Source organism: Ceratotherium simum, chromosome 37, assembly GCF_057802395.1.
Source record: "Ceratotherium simum simum isolate JZ-2026a chromosome 37, ASM5780239v1, whole genome shotgun sequence".
Taxonomy (NCBI): Eukaryota; Metazoa; Chordata; class Mammalia; order Perissodactyla; family Rhinocerotidae; genus Ceratotherium; species Ceratotherium simum.
In genome coordinates this window covers 9,190,096-9,212,848 of record NC_141936.1, presented here as the reverse complement: position 1 = coordinate 9,212,848, position 22,753 = coordinate 9,190,096, and the positions used below count along the sequence as shown (strand labels likewise).

The 22,753-nt window shown below is 37.0% G+C and overlaps 1 protein-coding gene across 5 annotated transcripts in view; it reads left to right on the top strand.

Moving 5' to 3' along the window:
• DIS3L2 (DIS3 like 3'-5' exoribonuclease 2) overlaps positions 1–22,753 on the top strand; it is a 337,343-nt gene that overhangs the window by 142,240 nt on the left and 172,350 nt on the right. For all 5 annotated transcript variants that reach the window (XM_004427679.3, XM_087424689.1, XM_087424686.1 and 2 more), the window contains one exon: positions 14,666–14,839. In XM_004427679.3, coding sequence (XP_004427736.1) covers positions 14,666–14,839 — 174 coding nt within the window. The remainder of the gene's footprint in view (positions 1–14,665; positions 14,840–22,753) is intronic.

Below are 22,753 nucleotides of genomic sequence, written 5' to 3'. Positions count from 1 at the left end.
GATGAGAACCAAGGTTCTATGATTTCAAAATCAACACTTGATAGCAGCATACAGCCAGTATATAAACTCAGGTAGAAAACCCTAAATTTAGAATCTTTAACAAAAAGATTAAATAGAACGCACACATTAATAGAATACTATATAATTTCAGTAGCTTTGGAAGGGGACTTAAGGAGGCCATCAATCCTGTGTCCCCTTCGGTGTAAGCATCACTTCTCTGGCACCCCTAGTGGCACTTTGGTGCCTCCAGTTAATGGGAGCCCAAAGAGTATTACAGCACTGGAAACCTCTAGTTGTTAGAAAGTTATTTTTCATCTTGTTCTTAGAATTGTCGTGAGAGATCTCAGTTGAGCCTTGTTCATCTCTATACATCACATCTACCACATTTTCGTGAATCTTAGTCCTATAATGCTATCAAAAACCTGAAGGTAATCTGTTCTTTATGAACCCTTGCTGGCTTTTAGGGATCACTGCTTTTTGTTATGCATGACAACAATACTTTTAATATTTAGTACTAGACTCTCATCCAGGATACTTAAAAAGCCACATTGGCTTCTTCACTGGAATGATTTGTAATTATATAATCAGATTTGTAGTTTTAAGAGCTTCCCAACCCTCTTAAATCGTCTTTCCTTTTAGAAACTCTTGCAGTGGAATTCATGCCTATATTTTCTCAGATCTTTGTGAAGTCTGCTATCCTAAAGTCTAGAGTTTACAGTCCCTGCCTTTCCTTCCAAGATGTCATGAGCGTGAAGGTATCATGGCCACCTTCCCCTAGATTTGTCGTGGTTTCTTGTTCTCAAATATTTAAGGATAAACCTTGAAGAAAATGGAAAAGTTTTACAGCAGCTACTGTGAGGAACATAGTAGTGTTTCTTGGCAATGCTGAAGACTAACTGAAGATACACAACATGAATTGACCTTGAGCAAATTGACATATTTATATTATTTTCTCTAGCAAACTTTGGTAGCTTTCAGAGATGGAGAGGAGAGAAAATGAATAGGTCAGTTCAGGTAGAGCAGGATTGAGAAATTTTACATTGAACATAGAGTTGTCTGGGCTTAATGGGAGGCTGTTGAAATGAGAAATAGAGAATGGGTTGCAGTACTACTCATTTTAATGGGTATAAACGACAGGAAGTTCCATTGCAGAGAGTGACTGGGGGAGGCAAAAGGAGAGGAAGGCAAGTTCTGATTGATGATTGTGTGGTAGAGGAGGAAGTGGTTGGGGCGGCGGGGAGGTGGGCATCTGTTCTGATATCTTCTTCATCTCCCAGCTTTGCACTCATAAGGTGTCAGTTATCAATCGGAAATATTTGTTGACTGATGGAAGCAAATACCTTTACTATTCCATTCAGTTTTGATAGATCCTGAATTTCTTATGAGGTAGATATGAATTGGGGAGGTGGTCATTAAATTACATTAAATTGTATTTAGTAGGAAAATGAAACAGTAACTAGGTTGGTAGAAAAACAAACAGGAGAGATTAGTTTGTTTCACTGAGGCATAGCCTACAAGATTAGCAAATCGAAAAATAGCTCTATCCAATCTTTCCCCCTGTGCAAAAAGAGTATTTCACCTTTTCAAGGGTATATTCCTTATCAAAGACTTTTCTGAGAAAGAGGCTGAGTTATATAATCTTATGAACTTGCCTTATCAAACTTAGACTTTATAAGTCCTTTTCACGGGGTATGGCTCTAGCTGGCTGGTGGACAAAAAGCAAATCAGGCTGAGGAGGGGGCTCTTTTTTTGTGACTGTTGGGCTCCACCTGGTGGCCTATAAGCAGTTTTGGAAAAAGCTATGTCTGACATTGAGAGTGTCCTGGTCAAAACAGAGCAAAAGTAAAAGGAATGGGGGAGAATGGTCTTTATCCAGGCTTCGATTTCCAGCTTATTCTTTTCCTCACACTGTGTGCAATCATGAACACTTTTTCTGTGGTTGTCGGCTTCATCCACAATTTCTAGTGCATCTTCTTGAAAATACTATTTTAAAGTGTTAGAGAAACTCAGCTACCATGAGCCTTCTCTTACACTCCTTAAACTCTTCCAGCCTCCTCTTTGCTTCCTTCACCTGAACATTAAGCTCTTCACTCTCAAGCTTCAGGACCTTCCTTAAAATCATTCACTATTGTTGAGCCTTGCTTCTTTTCCCCATTGTTATCTGTTTTCATGGATCTGCCCTCACTTTTCCTCAAGTCCCCATTTCTGATTTGCTGCCTTCTGCTGTGTCATAGTTCTGAGCCAGGAGAAGGGAAAATAACGTGATCTCTCCTCCTGATTATAGAAAATAATACACAATGCTTTTGGCTGTATATTTTATGTATCTGCCCCCCGTTGTTTTCACTGTATTTTGTTACTGAAGTTCTGGGCCCAAGTGTAGCTGATGTTTGATTGTTCTCCACTTGCAGGTTCTCAGGAATCTGTTACCATTTTATCTGTTTGCATGGAGTTTCCAACATGGACCAATATGCATGAGAGCTTGGATTTGAGAGCAATAATGATAGTGATAGTCACTACAAGAATGTATGACTGTCTTCCTATGTATAGCCTAGTTTTAAGGCTAAAACTTTATAAGAATATGTGGTAGAGAAAGGAGGATGAATGGTTTAGAACATGAATGTTGACTGTTAAGTGTTCTTATTTTCTTTAACGTGAAGACGCCAATTTGTAGGACTTTCTTGTCTTAATTTCTTATGTCTATAGCTGGTCCCTTCCCCAATAAGTTTTTTACTTGCACATCACCCAGAACAGAGGACCTAATGCTTATTTATATAGAATGTTTACACAGACACACACCACCCCCACCTATCAACTATAGGAAATTGGGAATGTTATTTCAGCACTGTGTGGATTAATTTTATGGTAGGACCCAGTTGTAATGCCATTGATTGTAAATAGGAACAGTATTTGTGGAGGAACTCTAGTGAGTGAGAAAATTTGAGGTGGTGATCGTTATAAATTAATGAGGAAAGCTTTCTGTCTCCAACTATTTATTATTGCAATATCAAAATTAAAAAATTTTTAATTTTAATTTCTACCAAATATATACATATTATATATTTACTGTTAAAATTATTTAAAACATATTCTATAGAAAGTGAAAATTTTCCAGAATTTCATCCCAAGGAATAATTACTATAGTGTTTGGTATGTATTTGTCTAAAATATTTGTTGTAAAAATATTTATTAATGTTAATTACAAAGTATGTTTCACAGATAAGAGAATAAATGTAACACTTCTGTAGTTTTTGAATCTTGATATTAAAATCAGTACATGGACTTGCTGTCCAGATTAAGAAATATATCACAATACTGTTGAAGCTCTCTGTCTGTTCCTCTCTATTATAACCCCTAATTTTTTCCCTAGAGGTAATCGGTGTCTCAAACATGCTAATTGGAACGTGCTTTTCTTTATAATTTACCCGTATTTATACCCCTAAAAATGTTATTTAGTTTTGCTTGTTTTTGAACCTTATAAAAATATCATGCTACATGTATTCTCCTATGACTTGCTTTTTTTCATTTAGCATTATGTTTCTAAGATATATTCATATATTTCATTCATTTTAATTCATAATATTTCCATTTCTTGAAATATACCATAATTTATTTATCTAGCAATGGATATTTGGGTTGAACCAAGGTTGTGCTATTATAAACAGTGCTCCTATGAACAAGCCAGTGCTCACTAACCGATTTCTCTAGACCCTAAGAATACACATATGTGCATGTTTAACTTTACAACTTTATAGCCAAACCATGTTCCAAAGTGGCTGTACTCGTTTTAGTCCTTCTAGCAGTGTATGAGAGTATCCATTGCTTTATATTCTTATCAACATTTGATATTGTTAGACTCTTCAATTTTTGCCAATTAATTGCGTGTAAAATGGTTTCTTGTGATTTTAGTTTATATTTTTCTGATTGCTAGTGAGATTGAGCATCTTTTCCTATATTTTTGGTTATTATGTTTCCTCTTCTAGAAAATGTCATGTCTTTACTCATTTTTTAACAGTTAATTTTTTGTTTAGATTATTTAGATTTACAGAAATTGCAAAAATGATACAGAGAGTTCTCTTTAACATCTTAGATTACCACAGTATATTTATCAAAACTAAGAAGTTAACCTTGGCACAATACTATTAAATAAAGTATTGAACTTACTCAGATCTTGTCAGTTTTTCCACCAACATCCTTTTTCTGTTCCAGAATCTAGTCCAGGATCCCACATGGCAGTTAGTTGTCATGTTGCTATAGTCTTTCCAATTTATGACAGTTCCCCAGTCTTGTCTTTCATGACATTAACATTTTTGAAGAGTGCTGGTCAGTGACTTTGTAAAATGTTTCTCAATTTGGGTTTGTCTAGTGTTTTCTCATGATTAGATTGAGATTAGGCATTATTGGGAAGAATCCCAAAGAGGTGATGTGTATCATATCAGGGGGTACATGATGTCAGTATGTATTACTGGTGACGTTAACCTCGATCGCTAGGCTAAGGTGGTCTCTGCCAGGATTCCCAACTTACTGTTTTCCCCTTGTAGTTATTATCCTATATTTTAGGGAAGATTTTTTTGAGACTATGCAACTGGTCTGTTTCTGCTGAAACTTTCACCCACTCATTTTAGCATTCATTTTTAATTGGGCTGTTTGTCGTTTGATTTTTTGGAGTTAAAGAATATATATTCTGGAAAGTAGTCTTTTTAGCAGTTACTGAAATGGAAAATTTCTTCTTCTCAGTTTATGAATTGTCTTTTCTTGTTATTAATGATATCTTCTGAAGAACAGGCATTTTAAGCTGAATTTTCTAATTTTTTGGTGCTGGTGTATAGAATTACAGTCAATTTTTGTATATTAATTCTATATCCAGCCATCTTGCAAAATATTCTTATTAATTTTAATACTTTGGATGTAGTTTCCTTTGGGTTTTCCATGTAGATAATCATATCAGTGGTAGGTAATGACAGATTTATTTCTTCCATTCTAATCCCTATAACTTTTGTCTTTTCTTCCTGAACTAGTAACTCACAATTGGGGAGGAGCTATTTTCCACATCAATAAGTGATGAAAGTTCAATTTTGAATAAGAGCAATAGTAGCAGACGTTTTTTTCTTGTTCCTGATTTTTTTTGACATGTTAATATTAATAATTTTGCTAATGTGGCAGCTGGTTATTAAAGGACTCTTACCTAAATACATGTCTTGGGGTTTTGTTTGTTTTTACTACCTTCAGTTTTCTTAGTTTTCCTTTGGAGTTTCAAGGAAGAATAGTATGCTTTCTTCCCAGGCTCAAAAGTATTAATTCGTTTATTTGTTTATTCATTCAACCAACATGTATTGGCTCCCTAAGATGTACAAGTCTCAATGTAAGATGCAGAAATAAAGAAATATTTATTCTCTTTAGGATGATCTTCCCTGTCTATCGATGAGGAGAGTACCTAAAGCATTATGACACAGCTAGAAAGTGACATGTGCCAGAAAGATATAAACAAAGGAGAATGATAGTATTGAGGCAAGAGATCTGCCCTGGGGGACAAGGATGACTTCCTGGCCTTGCTGCTGTATTCCACGAAGGTGAAATAGACTTGGTTTATGTTTTGTGGACCTAGTTCAACTTGGAAGTCATAAGGGGAATGCCTTTAAGTTAGAAATATATTGCTTAAGGAAGGAGCCATCTATAGTATTTTTATAGACTAAAACCAGCAGTATCGTGTCAGTGTGTAACAAATAACAAGATGTATGATGTGAACAGTCCTGAGATTTAATATTTGGTAGTGAGAGCTTTACATTTCCTGTTGCAGAGTGCAAGGAGGGAAAGGGAAGTTTGCCTCTCATGGAAGATATTTTGTAATATTTCTGTTACTTAGGATGCTTTTAGCAGCAAGTGATAGAAAACTCTGACCCAAAGTGACTTAAATAATAAGGGGATATATTATCTCACATAAGTGGGAGTCCAGAGGTTATGCAGGCTCCAGGCCCAGTATAGTTAATGACTTGATGAAGTTACCAGATCGCCCTAAAGGCTGTCATCAGTGATCTAGTAGTAGATTCTCTGTGGCCATGAAGACAGCTGCCAGTACGGTCAGGCTACATGCTCTCTTGATCCCATCCAACAAGGAAGGGGAAAATCCTGTCTGCCAAGCGTGATATTGATTACAGTCTCTAGGGGAGCTATTCCCTGATTTTATTAGAATAATGAAGAACTGCCTCTAGAGCTGAAGATGAATTCACTGTATGAAAAAGATTAGGTTTCTGTTAGGAAGGAGGAAGAGGGGAATGAATGTTGGGTGGGCAACCAATACCGGGCAATACAGTTTTTATTGGATTATAATAAATGTTTCTATAATTTTTGAATTAAAAAAGCCAGTGTTGGGGCCAGCCCGGTGGCGTAAGCAGTTAAGGGCGCGCGCTCTGCTGCGGCGGCCCGGGGTTCGCAGGTTCGGATCCCGGGCGCGCACTGATGCACAGCTTGGCAAGCCATGCTGTGGCGGCGTCCCATATAAAGTGGAGGAAGATGGGCACGGATGTTAGCCTACGGCCAATCTTCCTCAGCAAAAAGAGGAGGATTGGCAGATGTTAGCGCAGGGCCGATCTTCCTCAAAAAAAAAAAAAAGCCAGTGTTACAATATTAAAGGAAGTTTAGAAAATAGAGAAAAAAGTTACTCATAATCCTCATCTTGAAAATAACGTCATTTTTAGATATTCTCTTTTCATAAATGTTTTTACATAGTTAAGTTATACTATACCTATATTAACATTTTTTAAATTTTGTGTCAGTCATTTTTGTATTGGTACATCTTAAAAATTATTTTTCTAAAATGCATAATAATCAGTTGAACACATATGCCATGATTAGTTTATCATTTACCTATTATTGGAACTCTAGATTACTTATTTTATTCTGTTTCAACTCTAAGTTCTTTTAAAATAAACTTTGTTTTTTAGAATAGTTTTAGATTTACAGAAAAATTGTCAAGATAGTACAGAGAGTTCTGATACACTCCTGCGCCTAGCTTTCCCTATTATGAACATAATATTATGGTACATTTGTTACAATTAATGAATCAGTATTGTTCATTAATTCAGTTAATTAATGAACATTATTAACCGAAGTTCATACTTTTATTCAGAAATCTTTGATTTTTTTAAATCTAATGTCCTTTTTCTGTTCCAGGCTCTCATCCAGGACACCACATTACATTTAGTTGTCATGTCTCCTTAGGGTCCCCTTGGCTGTGAGAGTTTCTAAGTTGTTTTTGAAGGATATATTTTAATGCAGAGTAGGCTGAAGTGTGGTTTTTAAGAGAATGGTCAGACATTTCAGTGCAACACTGACTCATAGTTGTCCTAAAACAGCTGTTGCCATCTTTTCAACAGTGACTAGAAGACATAGAAATTACTTAGAAAGCTGTAACTTTTGAACTATAATACATGAAAGGGAAAGTTATGTAGAGTATTCATTTTAAATAAAATTTACACTGAATTTAAAATACAAAAACTAACTTTTTTCTAAGACAAATATACAATGTATAAGTCAGTTCCCTAGTAGATTCTGCTTTTGTTTAGATCCCAAGGTATTCTGGTTTTTAGAGTGACAGCATAATTTATGAGTAAAGTAGACAGCATAGGATTCTTTCTGGGGCATCTAAGGCCCCGAAGCATGAACTCTTTAAGCATGCTGACCTGTTAGATTTTTATCTCCTGCAAGCTGTCCAGACTAGGCTTCTATCAAATATATCTCCAATGAAAATCTATAATAAATTTATTTAAATAAGGTACTTGAGAAATGTTCTCCAGAACTTAGTAAAATAAATGTTAATTACTACTAATAGAAACTTGGAGTCATTGATCACATTTGAAAGCCATAACCAAAATATAATTTTGTCTTTATGAGCCATGTTGTTATTTCAGTAAACAAATCAAGATTCTTTGGACTGAGAATATAGCCCGGTGAAAAATTTTGCCAGAATGCAAAGCACCAATAAAATAAAATAAATAAAAGACAAATTTCTCTTTCTCTTAATTTCAGTACAGGTCCAATGTCTGATATGACTTGTTCTGACAATTAATATTAGGTCCATCATCACCTGCTTACTTATGTCCTCCTTCCTTTTCACTCCCCGCCCCCCCCGCCCCCTAGAAGTGGATCCAGTACTCAGCACTGGTCTTCTTTCTCCATCTCTTGGTAGGAGATAGTGCATCACCTAGTAGTTTTTCAGAAAGAGTTTATGAGAACTGTATTCTTACATTTAGAGATCTTCATCTTTCAAATCTCGTAACTTCACTGGAATATGTTTCAGTGGTGATTTTCTTCATTAGTTTTTCCTGAGACATTGTATACCCTTTATGTCTGTAAAATTTCTCTTATTTCAGGAGAGTTGTCTTAATGAAAACATCTTTGAAGATGTTTTCTATTCCACACTTCTAGTTCCTTCCTTCAGGAATACTGGTTATGCCAGTGTTGGATCTCCTTCATCTGCCTTTCACATCTGTCTGCTTTCTCTATAAGTCTGCTTTCTCTATAATCTTTTTTAACTCTTTTTACTTTCCAATTTCATTTCTACAAGCTTTTTCTCTGTGATCCTTATTTTTCTCAAATAGTGTCTGTTCTTCATTAGTTACCTTCTGTATAACCTTCATTTTTGTGATGGTTTTATTGTTCTTTTCTACTTATTTCCGAGGTCTAAAAGACTAGCTTTTATTTCCTTTTGTGACTTATTTATTCCTAATGCAATAAGGCAATATTTTCATCAGTGTTTGAGTTCTTGCAAGTATTTTCAGTCAAGATTGTCATTTCTGTGACCACATACTTACAGAGTATGTTTTATCCTTCTGCCATTTCTGTCGCTTGTTCCTTTCTTCCTTTTGACATGCAGTATTTTTTTAATAGAATGCCTAGGATGGCTTCTCCCCCACCCCCATTTTTAAATAATGAGTTCTTCCTGGATTTCAGTATTATACTTTAAAAGTTGGACATTATAAAATGCCTTTTTGTTCAAGTTTTTAGACCCTCTTCCTCTTAAGGCAAAAGGTAATCGTTTTTGGCCACTCTGACCTCATCAGGTAAGAGTATGATACTGGGTTTTAAGTCTGCCTTACAAAGACTGGTACTGAGACTCCCACCACATATAAGAATGTGTTTCTTTTCATATTAGTTTATCGTGTGTGATATACCTCGTTGTTTATACTTTTCCTAGAAACTATATATGCTATCTGATTATATGTATGGTCAATTATTTTATGTGATTTTTAATACTATTGAGTAGAAGCATGTGAAATTGGCGTTTTATAGGTAAAAAACGGTCAAATATTGGCAATTTCATATGTCTCAACATAATATATGATTAACCTATTTATATTATTACTTGCCATTCTTGAATCCTTGCTTCTGAGTCATCTCTCAACTGGCTTGAATTGCAAATATGTTTTTTCAGGAAGGAATGGGTAGTATATTTTATGCCTTGTTATATCAGTCAGGGTTCTTGGAGTCTCAGCTTCCAATTCAGAGGAATCATGACTGTGTCCCCAGAGGTACTAAAACTTCTCAGCTGTAGAGGTGAGTGTTATTGTGAGTGGGTCTGAAGTATGATATTGAAAGGCCCAACTCCTCCTTTGCACCCTTGGTTCCCAGACCATGTGCACAGCTCTAAGATATTAAGAGCAAGCTTGTGTCCTGGAGGATAGCGCTCCAACCTCGCCAGATGTTGCCTCCTGATTTAGTCCATTAGTACATTATTACACCATTCTAATCAGTGAATTCACTGGGCTTTGCTGCTTCTATACGATGAAATCCTTGATGACAAACAATGTTGAGTGAGATAACATAATAGCTTAAAAGGTATTTGGTAAATCTATGGACTGTAGTGTTTATATAAGCAAGGTGGGTAGCACTTTGAAGGTAGCAAAGCCAAACCTAGAATTAGTGTTGCTTTTATTGGAGAGAAATTACTGCCCTGTCATCATAGAAGAGCTGAGCAAACTCAGCCTGCTATCAACTAGTTGGTGGGTCCTCCTACTGTGGTTCTGTATCAGAGGCTCAGAGTTGGTTGCTGCTGCTGGCAAACTGGCATCCTGCAAGGATGGTAGCCAGGAATCAACAATGAGAGTTCATGCTGTGGAGCTCATTTCCTGCTACCATGTATTTGTTCTTATGCCCATTGAGCAAGCACTGCAGTGGGTGGGGGAGGAGGTTGGTTGACGTTCTTAGGGCAGATCATTCTGCTTCCACAGTGGAAGTCTTTTGCTGAACATTCTCATGGAACACAAATAGTCATACTCTGGGCTCATTTCAGTAGGCGCACTTCATCCACATGTCTCTTCCCCAGATGTCCTTGTCACTGGTCCTCCAATTTTTCCTCTTTCAGGTCCGTTTCCATCTGGCTAAACTTGTAGCCACTGCCCATCAGGCCATCTTTCCTCAGCCAAGTATTGCAGTCCTGGATATAGCAGCAGTATATCCAAGCCATGGATATATCGCTTGAAGTTCTGCCCCCAGGGAGAAAGTTTCTGTTCTATTGTCTTTTCAGAGACCACTCATTAGAATAATGGTATCATAGTCCACTTATGACTCATGACAATGGAAGGTCAATTGGAACTAGGCATCCAAGGTACTGAGACTTTTCTGCATCCTCCTAGATAATATCTTGTGTGTATATATATGGTCTGGTTCTCTGAGTCTTACTCTTTCTGATTAGTACCCCTGCTCTTCATGTGAGAGACTTAGGGAGACCCTGAATTCAATGATGATTTATCACCCTTTGAATTTTTTTTTTTCTGTCTTAGCCTGGCAGCTGCAAGAGATTCAGAATACTTTTTTGGTATATGTAGAAAGTCCCTGAGTTTCCATCTTAATCTAGAATCAAGAATTTAGAGGTTGAGCATGTAAGTCTTTGTTTCCACCCCCTTTTCAGGTTCTTCAAGTATCTCACAGTTTCTGTGAGCTCTTTGATATCTTTCTAATAAATTTCTTTTCAAGCCAGAGTTAATTTCTCATGCTTGCAACCAAGAACCCAGATAGTTAAAGACATTAGTATTAAGAGATGAATGTAGAAAACAGAACCTCAGGAACCTGTGAGAATAATAAATGGTTTAGATGGGTAACTCGAGTCCCATTAATTTTCGAAATACTAATTAATTTCCAAAATATCCTTCAAATTTCAAAGGCAGTGACAACAAGTCCCCCAAATCCTCAAGGGGAACTTCATTCTAGTGAACACAGTAATGAGGTCATTTTGAAAATTAATTAGCATTTTGAAAATTGAGACCTGAGTCTTTGACTGTCTGGATTCTTGGTTGCAAACAAGAGAAACCAACTCTGGTCAGAAAAGGAATCTATTGGAAGAATATTGAAGGGCTCACAGAAGCAGTAAGAGGCTTCAACGACTTGAAAAAGGGGTGGGAACCAAAGTGACTCTGGAGAACCAAGAACAAGAAGTACAACCATCGTTTTTTATCAGGGTTAGTTTCACGATGATGCCAACGGTTCTTACCACTGCTCTTGCAGGGCACCAGTGCCACTGGGCACTGCTACCATCACCACTACTATCATTAGAAACCACTCTAGCTACTGTGAATGAATCCTAAGCACTTCTTTGTCTTTGTGTTTTTCTCTTCACATTCAAAGTCTTGAGGTGAGGCAGAGTCTAAGTAACACACAGCATGCTGGCTACTGGTTTTCGTAGAGTGAGAGGGGTCTTCTGTAAAGAGAGGCCAGGCATTATTGTAGGAGGCTGGTCACTTCTATGATGGGAATTGTAGTCATTTGGCCCATTTACCTGCAATATGGAAGTCTTCCTTTCCGATTTGTATGCCTTTTCTTTCTTTTTCTTGATTTATGGCACTCACTAAGACCTCCAATACCATATTTAATAATAATGATGAGAGTGAACACCCTTGTCTTCTTCCTGATCCAGAGGAAAGCATTAAATTTGGTATTAGCTTTAGGATTTTCGTAGGGGCCCTTAATCAAGTTGAGGACATTCCTGTCCGTTACTCACTTGCTGAGAGTTTTGACCATGAATGGATGTTGACTTTTTTCAAATGCCTTTTCTGCATCCATTGAGATGATTGTATGTGTTTTTCTCATTGTTTGCTAATATGATGAATTATATTGGTTGATTTTTTGAATCTTGGACAAATATCGAATTACTTGGTCATAATGTATTATCCTTTTTTGTGTATTGCTGAATTCTATTTGCTAATATTTGGTAAGAATTTTAAGTCTGTGTTCATGAGGGATATTGATCTCATGAATCCTTTGTCTGGTTGTGGTATTAAGGTAATGCTGGCTTATGAAACTAGTTGGAAAGTGTTCTGTCCTCTTCTATATTCTGGAAGAGATTGTATGGAATTGGTATTAATTCTGTCTTAAATCACAGCATCACCAGGGAAGCCATCTGGGCCTGGAGTTTTCTTTATGTGAAGGTTTTAAACTATGAATTCAGTTTCTTTAACAGATATAGGAATATTTAAGTATTGAATAATCTTAGGCAGTTTGTATCTTTCAAAGGTTTATCCATTTCATCCAAGATACTGAATTTATTGGCTTCAAGTGATTCATAATTTCCTTATTATCCTTTAAATGCTTGCAGGATCTATGATGATATCTCCTCTCTCATTCCTGTTATTGGTAATTTGTGACTTGCTCTCCTTATTTTTCTTGATCAGCCTCACCAGAAGCTTATTTATTTTATTCTCTTTTCAAAGAATCAGCTTTTGATTTTGTGTTTTTTTTTTATTGTTTGTTCATTTTCTTTCCATTGATTCTTGTTTCTTTATTATTTCCTTCCTTCTGCTTACCTAGGATCTAATTTGATTTTCTGTTTTTTGATTTTTAAGGTATAGGCATAGATCATTGGTTTGATACATTTTTTCTTTTCTAATATGAGCATCTAATGCTATAAATTTCCCTCAAAGCACTGCTTTTGCTGCTTCTCACATATATTGATATGTTTCATTCAGTTCAATATTTTCTAATTCTTTTTTTGAGTTCTTCTTTAATCCAGGGATTGTTTAATTTCCAAATATTTGTGGATCTTTCAAATATGAGATCTTTCAAAGAGGAGAAGGCACTGGTCTGAGTCCACAGTGTGTGTGAGGGAGGAGCCCACAGGCTACCTGGAGCCAATAGGTCAACCCGCAGGCTACCTAGAGCCCTTGCTGGTGGGCAGGTGTATGTGTCAGCTGTGGGCTGGCTCTCTTGGCTGGTGTGTGAGAAATGGGGCCAGCCCTGCTGCCACTGCTGCCATGTTCTAGGAGCAAGGCTGAAGATGGGAATTTGTTAAAAGTCTGCATACGAGGCAACCACCTCCCCAGTCCCCTTCTACCACTGTGCACCTAAGAACTCTGGCGGCCAGGTATCTGCCCTTACAAAGGAAACAGAATCATCTTCAAAGAAATTGAATGGCCCCAGAGAGGGTCCTAATGCCAGAGCTAAACTCTTTGCAGGGAGAGCTGAGGGTGGATTCCTGGATCACACTGGTGGATGAACAGACCTGTACAATAGAGGAGGTGTCTATCTTTGCTCTTTCCAACACCCTCTACAAAGGCAATTGTTTCAAGACTCATATCACATTTCCTATTGACTGTCTGTGTTCAACACGTGACTTTAGACTTGTGGTCTGTATATGGCATGCCAATACTTACAAGAATGGAGAGCTGTCAATTTTGATATAAGTGTAGATGACCCATAGATAAAGAGTGAGATCTGCCCTCTAAAATATGGAACCCTACTCATGATATCAAGACTATCCTATTAAATGCGATTTTACTTTTAATGGACCAGTACGCTACAATGTGAATGGTAGTTTGCTGGGTGACTGGATTATAGATAATTTTAACTTTCTTCTTGGTGCATTTCTGTATTTTCTAACTTCTCTACAATGAATGTATATTACTTTTGTGTTCAGATAAAATATTTTAAAATATTAAGGTAAAAATTAGTAGAATTGTGAAATAAACATGAACATCAGATCTAATTAGTGAGCATGACTTAAGGTATAGGCACTCTGAAACTTATGATTTAACAGCAAACTGGGTTGATCCGAATTGTCTCTAAAGGTGTTTGCAAGAGAAAGAATTTTTTTTTTTTCTGAGGAAGGCCGGCCCTGAGCTAACTAACATCTATTGCCAATCCTCCTCCATTTTTTTTTCCCCTTTTTCTCCCCAAAGCCCCGTAGACAGTTGTATGTCATAGTTGCACATCCTGCTAGTTGCTGCATGTGGGACGCCACCTCAGCATGGCCGGACAAGCTCTGCATTGTTGCATGCCCAGGATCCGAACCTGGGCCGCCAGCAGCGGAGCGTGTGCGTTTAACCGCTAAGCCACGGGGCCAGCCCCTGCAAGAGAAAGAATTGGCAAAAGTTTTTAACCATATCAATATGACTTCTCCGTGAAGAACAATTGCAGGAGTCCTAAGAAAAGCCATCTGGCCCCACACCCCAGGTCAGAATTCCTGAAGAAAGATGAAATTACGTTGTAGTCATGGATTTAATAGGACACGAGTATCATTGTCTCTTCTGCTTGGCCCCCCATTCACTGGTGATGGGATTCCTGCTGGGGGAAGGGCAGGAGTTTGAAGACTTTCCTACCGCCGTCACTTTTAGAGAGGAAACAGGTACCTACTGTTTAATTTATTCACTAACACAGTTATTCCTCTCTGTCCTGTCTGCAGGCAGCTGGCTAAGAGTCTTGGGCAGGCTGGTGAAATCGAGCCTGAAACAGAAGGAATCCTAACAGAATATGGTGTAGATTTCTCTGATTTCTCTTCAGAAGTTCTAGAATGTCTTCCTCAACACCTGCCCTGGACAATTCCACCCGAGGAATTCAACAAGAGAAGAGATTTGAGGTAAATATCTGAAACTCTTTAAGAATGACATGTTTCTACCTTTCTGCTTTCTAACTTAACCTTCCTAAGAGGTAGGCTCAGATGTTGCCATCTTCCACCAAGATTCAAGTTCAGTTCAACTGAGAAGAGCTATGTACCAGAGGTCGGCAAATTATGGCCTGCGAGCTAAATCCAGCCCATTGCTTGTTGATGTACAACCCATGAGCTAAAAATGGTTTTTATATTTTTAAATGGTTGAAAAAAAGTCGAAATAAGGATAATCTTTCATGAAAATTGTGTGAAATTCAAGTTTCAGCATCCGTAAAGTTGTGTTGGAACACAGCCATGCTTATTCAGTTGTATACTGTCTATGGCTGTTTTTTTGCACTACAATAGCAAAGTTGAATAGTTGCAACAGAGACCGTATGACCTGAAAAGCGTAAGATATTTTCTCTCTGACCTTGATAGAAAGAGTGTGCTGACTCCTATTCTAGACCATTCTAATTTCAAAAGGTAAAGTTGCCACCTTCTTTCCTCATTGCTATGCCCCATAGGTCTGGTTGAATAAAGACAGTGTTATCTGGTTAGAAGTGCCTGCCTTTAAATGGGCCTCTTCAGGGACAGAGCAAAGGATTCAAGACTTCCACGCTTGGAGCTTCATTTTAAAGCTTTACTTTTAGGGCTGGAATTTGTTGGAAAGTACTTTTGTGGTATTTTTATAACAACATCTTCTTTGAAGATGTTTCTTCATTGTGGGATGTTAGTTCTTTTCTGATATTTCTCTTCAGAATTTGGTTTCAGTACTGGCATTCATTTTGGATGCCACATGGAGATATTTAGAACCAAGAAACTTTTCATACACCCCACTGAGGCTGTGGAAGGTTTTTTTGCTAAGGTCATCCCGTGTCAGAGGCTTTTCCACCACACTTGCTCACTTCAATGCAGCTGAACTTATGATACCTTCAGCTCTTGGTGCCCGTTACTCCACCTAGTTTGAGAATCTTCCTTCTCTAGTCCCTCTTGCTATTGTGTCTTTTAGGAATTTATTGCCTTTTTTTCTTTTCTTGCTGAGAGTAGGCAAGGAAAATGAGATGACAGTTAGTCAGTCCCCTTTCCTATTTGTTAGTAGCTCTGATAGAACACACGTTATATCTGAAGTCAGTTAACTCAAGGTGCTGTCCTGGCTTTCAGCAGTAGTCACCCTTCACGGAACTCCTGCCAGTGTGTTACCTTGTCAGGGGCTTTGAGATCTTGGGCCCATAAACCTACTCTCTCTAAACCTTTATTTTCTCATATACAAATTGAGGACTTGTTTTCAGACATCTTTTCTTAAATCTAGAACTCTATTAAAAAATTTAATGAGAAAAGAAGGTCAAAATGAATGGCTGAACTTTATTGTTTGAAGTATAAGTTAGTATAGCCATTTCACAGTAGCTAACAACATTTCAAATGTACCTACTGTTTCACCCGAAAACTCTGCTTCCAGGAATCCATCTTTCTCAAAGAAGTGAACGAGAATATATATACAAGAATGTTTATTGCTGCTTTATTGTAGAAGGAACACTGCTACTGTTTATCAATAAAGGAATGATTAAATTACCTATGTCATGTTAGTAAGATAGCATTCCCTGCAGCTGCAAAAAAAGGAGCTAGATCCATGTGGACTGTCCTAAGAGGATGGCCATCATATATTGCAAAGTGAAAGAAGCATGTTTCAGAATAATATGAATATGAGCCTATTTCTTTATAAAGTCAAATAATATAAAACCTATATAAATGTATATACACACACTGAAACATATATATGTACATTTAAAAGTATATATGTGCATAGAAAAGGTCTGCAAGGAAATACATCCAGCTGTCGACAGTGATTACCATGTGTGGACTCAGTGGAGCAGTAGGAGTTAAACAATATTTTACTTTTCTTTTTTTGTGAGGAAGATCAGCCCTGAGCTAACATCTGATGCCAATGCTCCTCTTTTTGCTGAGGAAGATTGGCCCTGGGCTAACATCTGTGCCCATCTTCCTCTCCTTTATATGGGACGCCACCACAGCATGGCTTGACAAGTGGTGCATCGGTGCGCGCCCAGGATCTGAACCTGCGAACCCCGAGCCGCCAAAGCAGAGTATGTGCACTTAACCGCTGCGCCACCGGGCCGGCCCCTTACTTTTCATTTTATAAATTGCTCTATTATTCAAATTATTTTTTTAAAAAACTTTAAGAGATTATAAATGGGAATATCAGAAAAGAGAGGTGCTCAGTATTTCCTAGTCTGACTCTTAGCCTACACATAAACAGGGACTTCAGCAGTTACAGAGCCCAGTGTTGTTCTAGGTTCCCCTCTCATGGCTCCACCTTGTCTTTTTCTTTGTCCCCCTTGTCTTCTGGGTTAGATTACAGAATAGGAGGCCTTTCTCTGCAGAAGGCCTCTGTTCAAATATACCCATGTGTCATTTGGATCTCGTGAAAGGATCTGAAGATACGGGGAGCGTATGGGATGCTCTCTGCTATTAGCATGGTAAACAGGGATTTTTTAAAAAAATCACTTTAACCTCCAGACACTTTCTCCCTGCCTATTATCTCTAGGATTATGTTTCTAAAGTTCAAATCTGATTCTTTTACTCCTTTCGCTTAAAATTTTTCAACTGCTTCCTGATGCCTTCAGTAGTAATCTCTAAACTTTGTTGAACATGCATTCCCAATAACATATGTGTGTTTATTTTAAAATTACAAGTGTACTTTACTGCTTTACTAACTTATTATGTACATTATAAACATACATAAAAGTAGAAAAATGAGAATGAAATAAATTTTAAAATATTTTTATTTAAAAAAGTGTGGAAAACGATGTTCATATTAATACTTTTGGTGAAAGCAATGTGATTGCAGTATTTATTAATTTTTTATTATTTTGCTTTAATAACTTGTGATACGGAAACTCAAAGGTCTGATTCTAAGTTCTATATATTTTGGTACTTGATTTTGGTTTTAATGGTTATCATAACTGAAAAAGATGCATCCTCTTATCTTGCGAAGAAGTGAGCTGAGCTTACTAAATCATAATACTCATTTTTCAATCCTATTCACCAATTATATTTAGATTCATTTTGAAATCCAGCTAATAAATTTCAGTCTCTCATGATGTCAGTCGGTTCTTGTGGACTAATGAAAGGTGTTGCATTTTTAGATGTTTAAAAAATGGATTCATAATTCTTAGTTATTCTTAAGTTGGCATCTTTAAAAACTAGTTAGAAAATTCGATTAGAAAGTTTAAATGTATAGATAGGAGCAGTTTTGTAGTTTATACTTTTAGATCATTTTAGGCTCCCAAATTGTATAACAATGGAAGCATTCCAAAACATCTGTTCTTAAAATTTTATCTTCAGAACTTGAGTTGGTTGTTTTGTTTTCAAAAACCAATAACTTTTTTTCTCATTGTTAAAGTGTCACCTTTACCTTGAAGAGACAGATTAAGTGTGTTAAATTTTTTTTAAGTATCTGCTAGGTAGCATGTGATTGACACTCGTTTTGAAATCATAATGTGGCTGATTATGAATTCAGATTAGGTGCAGAAGAAGTTTCAACTTTGCCATTTTCCTGGTATTAGTATTATTAGTTTAGTATTATCTTCAATTTGTAGATCTTTGCAATAGTCCTTTTTTAGCCACTTAGCTATTTTGTAAGGATTAGTTTAGCTAAAACTAGATAATTTCCATAAACCCGTCTACTGGGCCTGGGTAAATACCCATTGGTCGCAGTTGGCTGAAAGCAGAGAAACCAGTGAGAGTGCCAGTGTCGTTGTCTTTGTGCTCTGAAACACTGCCTCTTTCACCTCTGCACCTCACTAACCATCTGACCCACACACTGCCCGAGGGCACCGGGGTTCATTCACGTGTTTATGTAGTCCTAGTTAATTGCTTATTTTTGACAATAAAAAATAAACATAAAGAAAAGTCCATATTATGCTGAAGTGTTTGGATCTAATTACCTTTTCCTTCTCTTCGACTGGTCTTGTGCTAGATTTATTCAGTTTTTCAACAACAAATATTTATTGAACACCATCCATGGGCATTGGGGATTCAACAATGAACAAAAATAGATGTGGTCTCTGTTCTTATGGAACTGTCTTGTGGCAGAAGAACATGAATCAAATGTATTAAGCAATAGTCAAATATGGAGTGGTAATGGAGAAGAGAGGTACTTGGTAGAAGAGTTTGTAATATTGTGATTTCTTCCGCTCAGAGGTACAGTGCCTTCAAAGAGGTTTTATCAATATTAATTTACCTAGGAATGTCAAAAGAACTAGGAATGAGTCCCATGGCATGCTAAGAAACATGTGCTATAAATAAGTTAATACATATTCTGTAAACTCCTAAATAAAACCTTCTATGTCCTTTTTCTTTTCCTCCCTTCTTTTCTCCTATAGACGTTTGTTTACATATATTATTTATATATGTGTGTATATATAAAAAAATATGCCAGGTACTAAGTTAGCCACTAGAAACACAAAGACAAGTAAGGCCCAGCCCTTGTTCTTTAGGACTTTATTGTTCCTCAGGGAGATAGATTTATACTCAGATGGCAGCAGAGTATGGCAAGTGCTAGCATATTTGTATGAACAAACTGCCAAGGTCATTGGTGCCTGAGCTGAGATCTGAGAAATGAGCAGGCATAGAGGGAACTAGAGTGACTAAAGTAGTCTTCATTTTAGTGATAGACTGTGGCTGCAGAAAAGGTGATATGTTCCCCTAAGACTCCCAGATCCTGCTATAACAGGGCTTACAACTCCCGTGGTTGTGACCCCCTCTGCTGGGCCACCCTGCCATGGAGCCTGCAGTGTTACTCTGGCTCTAGCTGCGTAAGGTGACTTCTACATATCCGTTTAGGTTTGGTATTTGAACAATTATATTTGGAACAGAAAAGTTCCATCAATCTTTAAACCTCATAATCCAATTATGTCAGTAAAATTCCAGTTTTTTTAGTCCAGTGGAATTGGGGTAATATTTTGCAAACTGAAGTTGAGAGAAATAGTGTTTATTTTGAAAAGAAAAATGGTTGGTTAGCAATTTTCAAGAAGTAAGGCTGGTGTGAACTCCTAGGGGCGATCTGGCCCTTCTGATTGGGAGCACCATTTTTCTTGTACCTTCGGCTCCAGTCTTTGGAGAATCCTTGCTTGCATGGCCTAGACCAGCATGCAGCACTCTTTAGCAGGGCATCTGAGGTTAAAAAATAAAAAAGCAACACCAATACTGCAAGCCTTTGGGGATCAGGAAGAAAAGTATATCCAGGGAAACTGCTTAAAGGGGCTGCACTAGAAGCCGGAGAAACCCCGAGGTTATTTCTGAGACTGGCTCCAATTATTTCTAATTTCATTCACGTTGTTTTGTTCTTTTGTTGCTAAACTGGAATAGGAAACCAAAGCTTAAAGCTCAATTAAAGTGGAAAATGAAAACTTAAATATTGGAGGGAGAAAACACCATGCTAAACTGATTTTTATATTTTTCTATAGTTAGTAATATTGTGGGACTTTGGATCACGTCACTTTTCAGTAAAACTATGAGCTTCATTGAAGTGGAAGTGGTTTCTATAGTTTTTCACAGGAGAACTTGTGGATATCTATTTCTTTACTATTCCCTCAATAAAAAGGAAGCCCAGTGACCTCCACCGGACCATTACAAATGTGAAACTTGGCACTTAAAATTGCTTGCTCTAAATTTTCCAATTGCTTTCTCTCTTTTATTTTTTTCCGTTTAATGTCGTTCTGCCAACTAGTGATTTTATTATTATAAACAGGACATTGTATTCACTTTTAAGAAGAAATATGAAGCTGGAGGTAAAATTACAAACTGCAGCTTCTCAGCTGCCAAAATAGAAAACAATGAGCTAAAAATACTGAGCACTGAAAGGGTGTTGTGGTAAGAAATATTGAAATATCTTCAAGATGGAACTGTTCCAGGTAGACAGAAATTTCCTCTCACTCCAGGTAAAACCAACCTTGAAATAGCAACTTGAAAGGAGAGATATATAATACTAACCTCTTTCAGGTCAACCTTTTTGTGGGAAAGCTTTCAAACATAACTAACATTAAATGACTAATGATCTTGCTGTTTATCAGGAAGTCCAGTATGATTAAATTGCCATTTAGAAAAGGTTCCTCTGGTAAGAGAGTGTGGCAGCATAGGAGCACTAAAAGTTAGTCCTCGCTGTCTCAGGGACTAGCTGGGTGACGTTGGGCAAATCAGTTAAATTTGGGGAGAGAGAGAGACAGCAGTTTCATCTTTTGTAAAATGGATTATTTGATGAGGTTAGGATTTTCCAAAAGGTGTTGTTAGGTCATGAGTTCTTTTGGATTTTAGTAGGTGTTCTGGAGAAAAAGGGTTCTAGAGCCAAGTATTTTTGGAAAACAGTGGGTTAATAGATTTCCTAGAATTTTTTCTTGTGGATCATCTCAGGGAACTAGTGTTCCTTAGAATACACTTTGAAATTGCTAAACTAAATATTTCAGAACGTACTAGCTCTAACAGTACATGACTCTGTGTTTGAGATATCCTTTCTGAGTTATTCAGAGCACACTCATATTTGGATTTGAAAGAAAGTGATATCCCATTGGTGACTATCTGCCACATTTATCTGACAAATAAATATTGACTGTGCCTTACCTTGAAGAAGTTCAAGGACTGTGCTTGAAATCTCAGCTCTTCCATTGCCAAGGGAACCCCTTCTTTCCTTACCTGGAGGGAAGCAAGATTAAATTGTTCTGCATTAAATGGGGAAGCTGTCATTGTCATTTGAAACTACTGGCAATATTCCCTTCCTGTAAATCCTAACTCACTGTTTATGAAATTATTGGAAACTCATAGATAGTAACAAAGATTAATGGGTCCTAAAGTAGATCCACAACTGGATATTAATTGTAAGTACTTGAGTAGTTTGTCAACCCATAAAATTTATGTTGATAAATAGCACTACTCTTAAAGAAGACAAAATTTCAAAGATCAGTAGATTTTTAAAAATTATTTTATTGAGGTCATATTGGTTTATAACATGGTGTAAATTTCAGGTGTACATTATTATATTTCAGTTTCTGTATAGACTGCATTTGTATTCACCACCAATAGTCTAGTTTTTATCCGTCACCATACATATGTGCCCCTTTACCCCTTTTGCCCTCCCCCCATCCCCTTTTCCTCTGGTAACCCCTAATCTGTTATCTTTATCTATGTGTTTGTTTATCTTCTACATATGAGTGAAATCATGCGGTGTTTGTCTTTCTCTGACTTATTTCGCTTAGCATAATACCCTCAGGGTTCATCCAGGTTGTCACAAATGGCACAATTTTGTCTTTTTTTATGGCTGAGTAGTATTTCATCATATATATATACCACATCTTCTTTATCCATTCATCCATTGATGGGTACTTGGGTTACTTCCTCATTTTGGCTGTTGTGAATAATGCTACAGTGAACATAGGGATGGGTATATCTCTTTGAATTGTTGATTCATGTTCTTGGGATAAATACCCAGTAGTGGGATAGCTGGATCGTATGGTATTTTTATTTTTAATTTTTTGAGAAATCTCCATACTGCTTTCCATTGTGGCTGCACCAGTTTGCATTCCCACCAGCAGTGTATGAGAGTTCCCTTTTCTCCACATCCTCTCCAACACTTGTTATTTCTTGTCTTGTTAATTATAGCCATTCTGATGGGTGTGAGGTGATCAGTAGATCTTATCTGAACAGGTGGAAGAATGCCTTTTGGTAGAGAAGACAATATTTGAATTTATACCTAAAAATAATTTTATAGCATTGTGGAAATATGAATGCACGGGAAAGATGACTAATTTTTATATTTCTAAATAAAATTTGGAAATTATACTGTAATTATTCAAAAAGAATTTTTTTGTATAGATTGACTAGGATTTGAAGTAAACT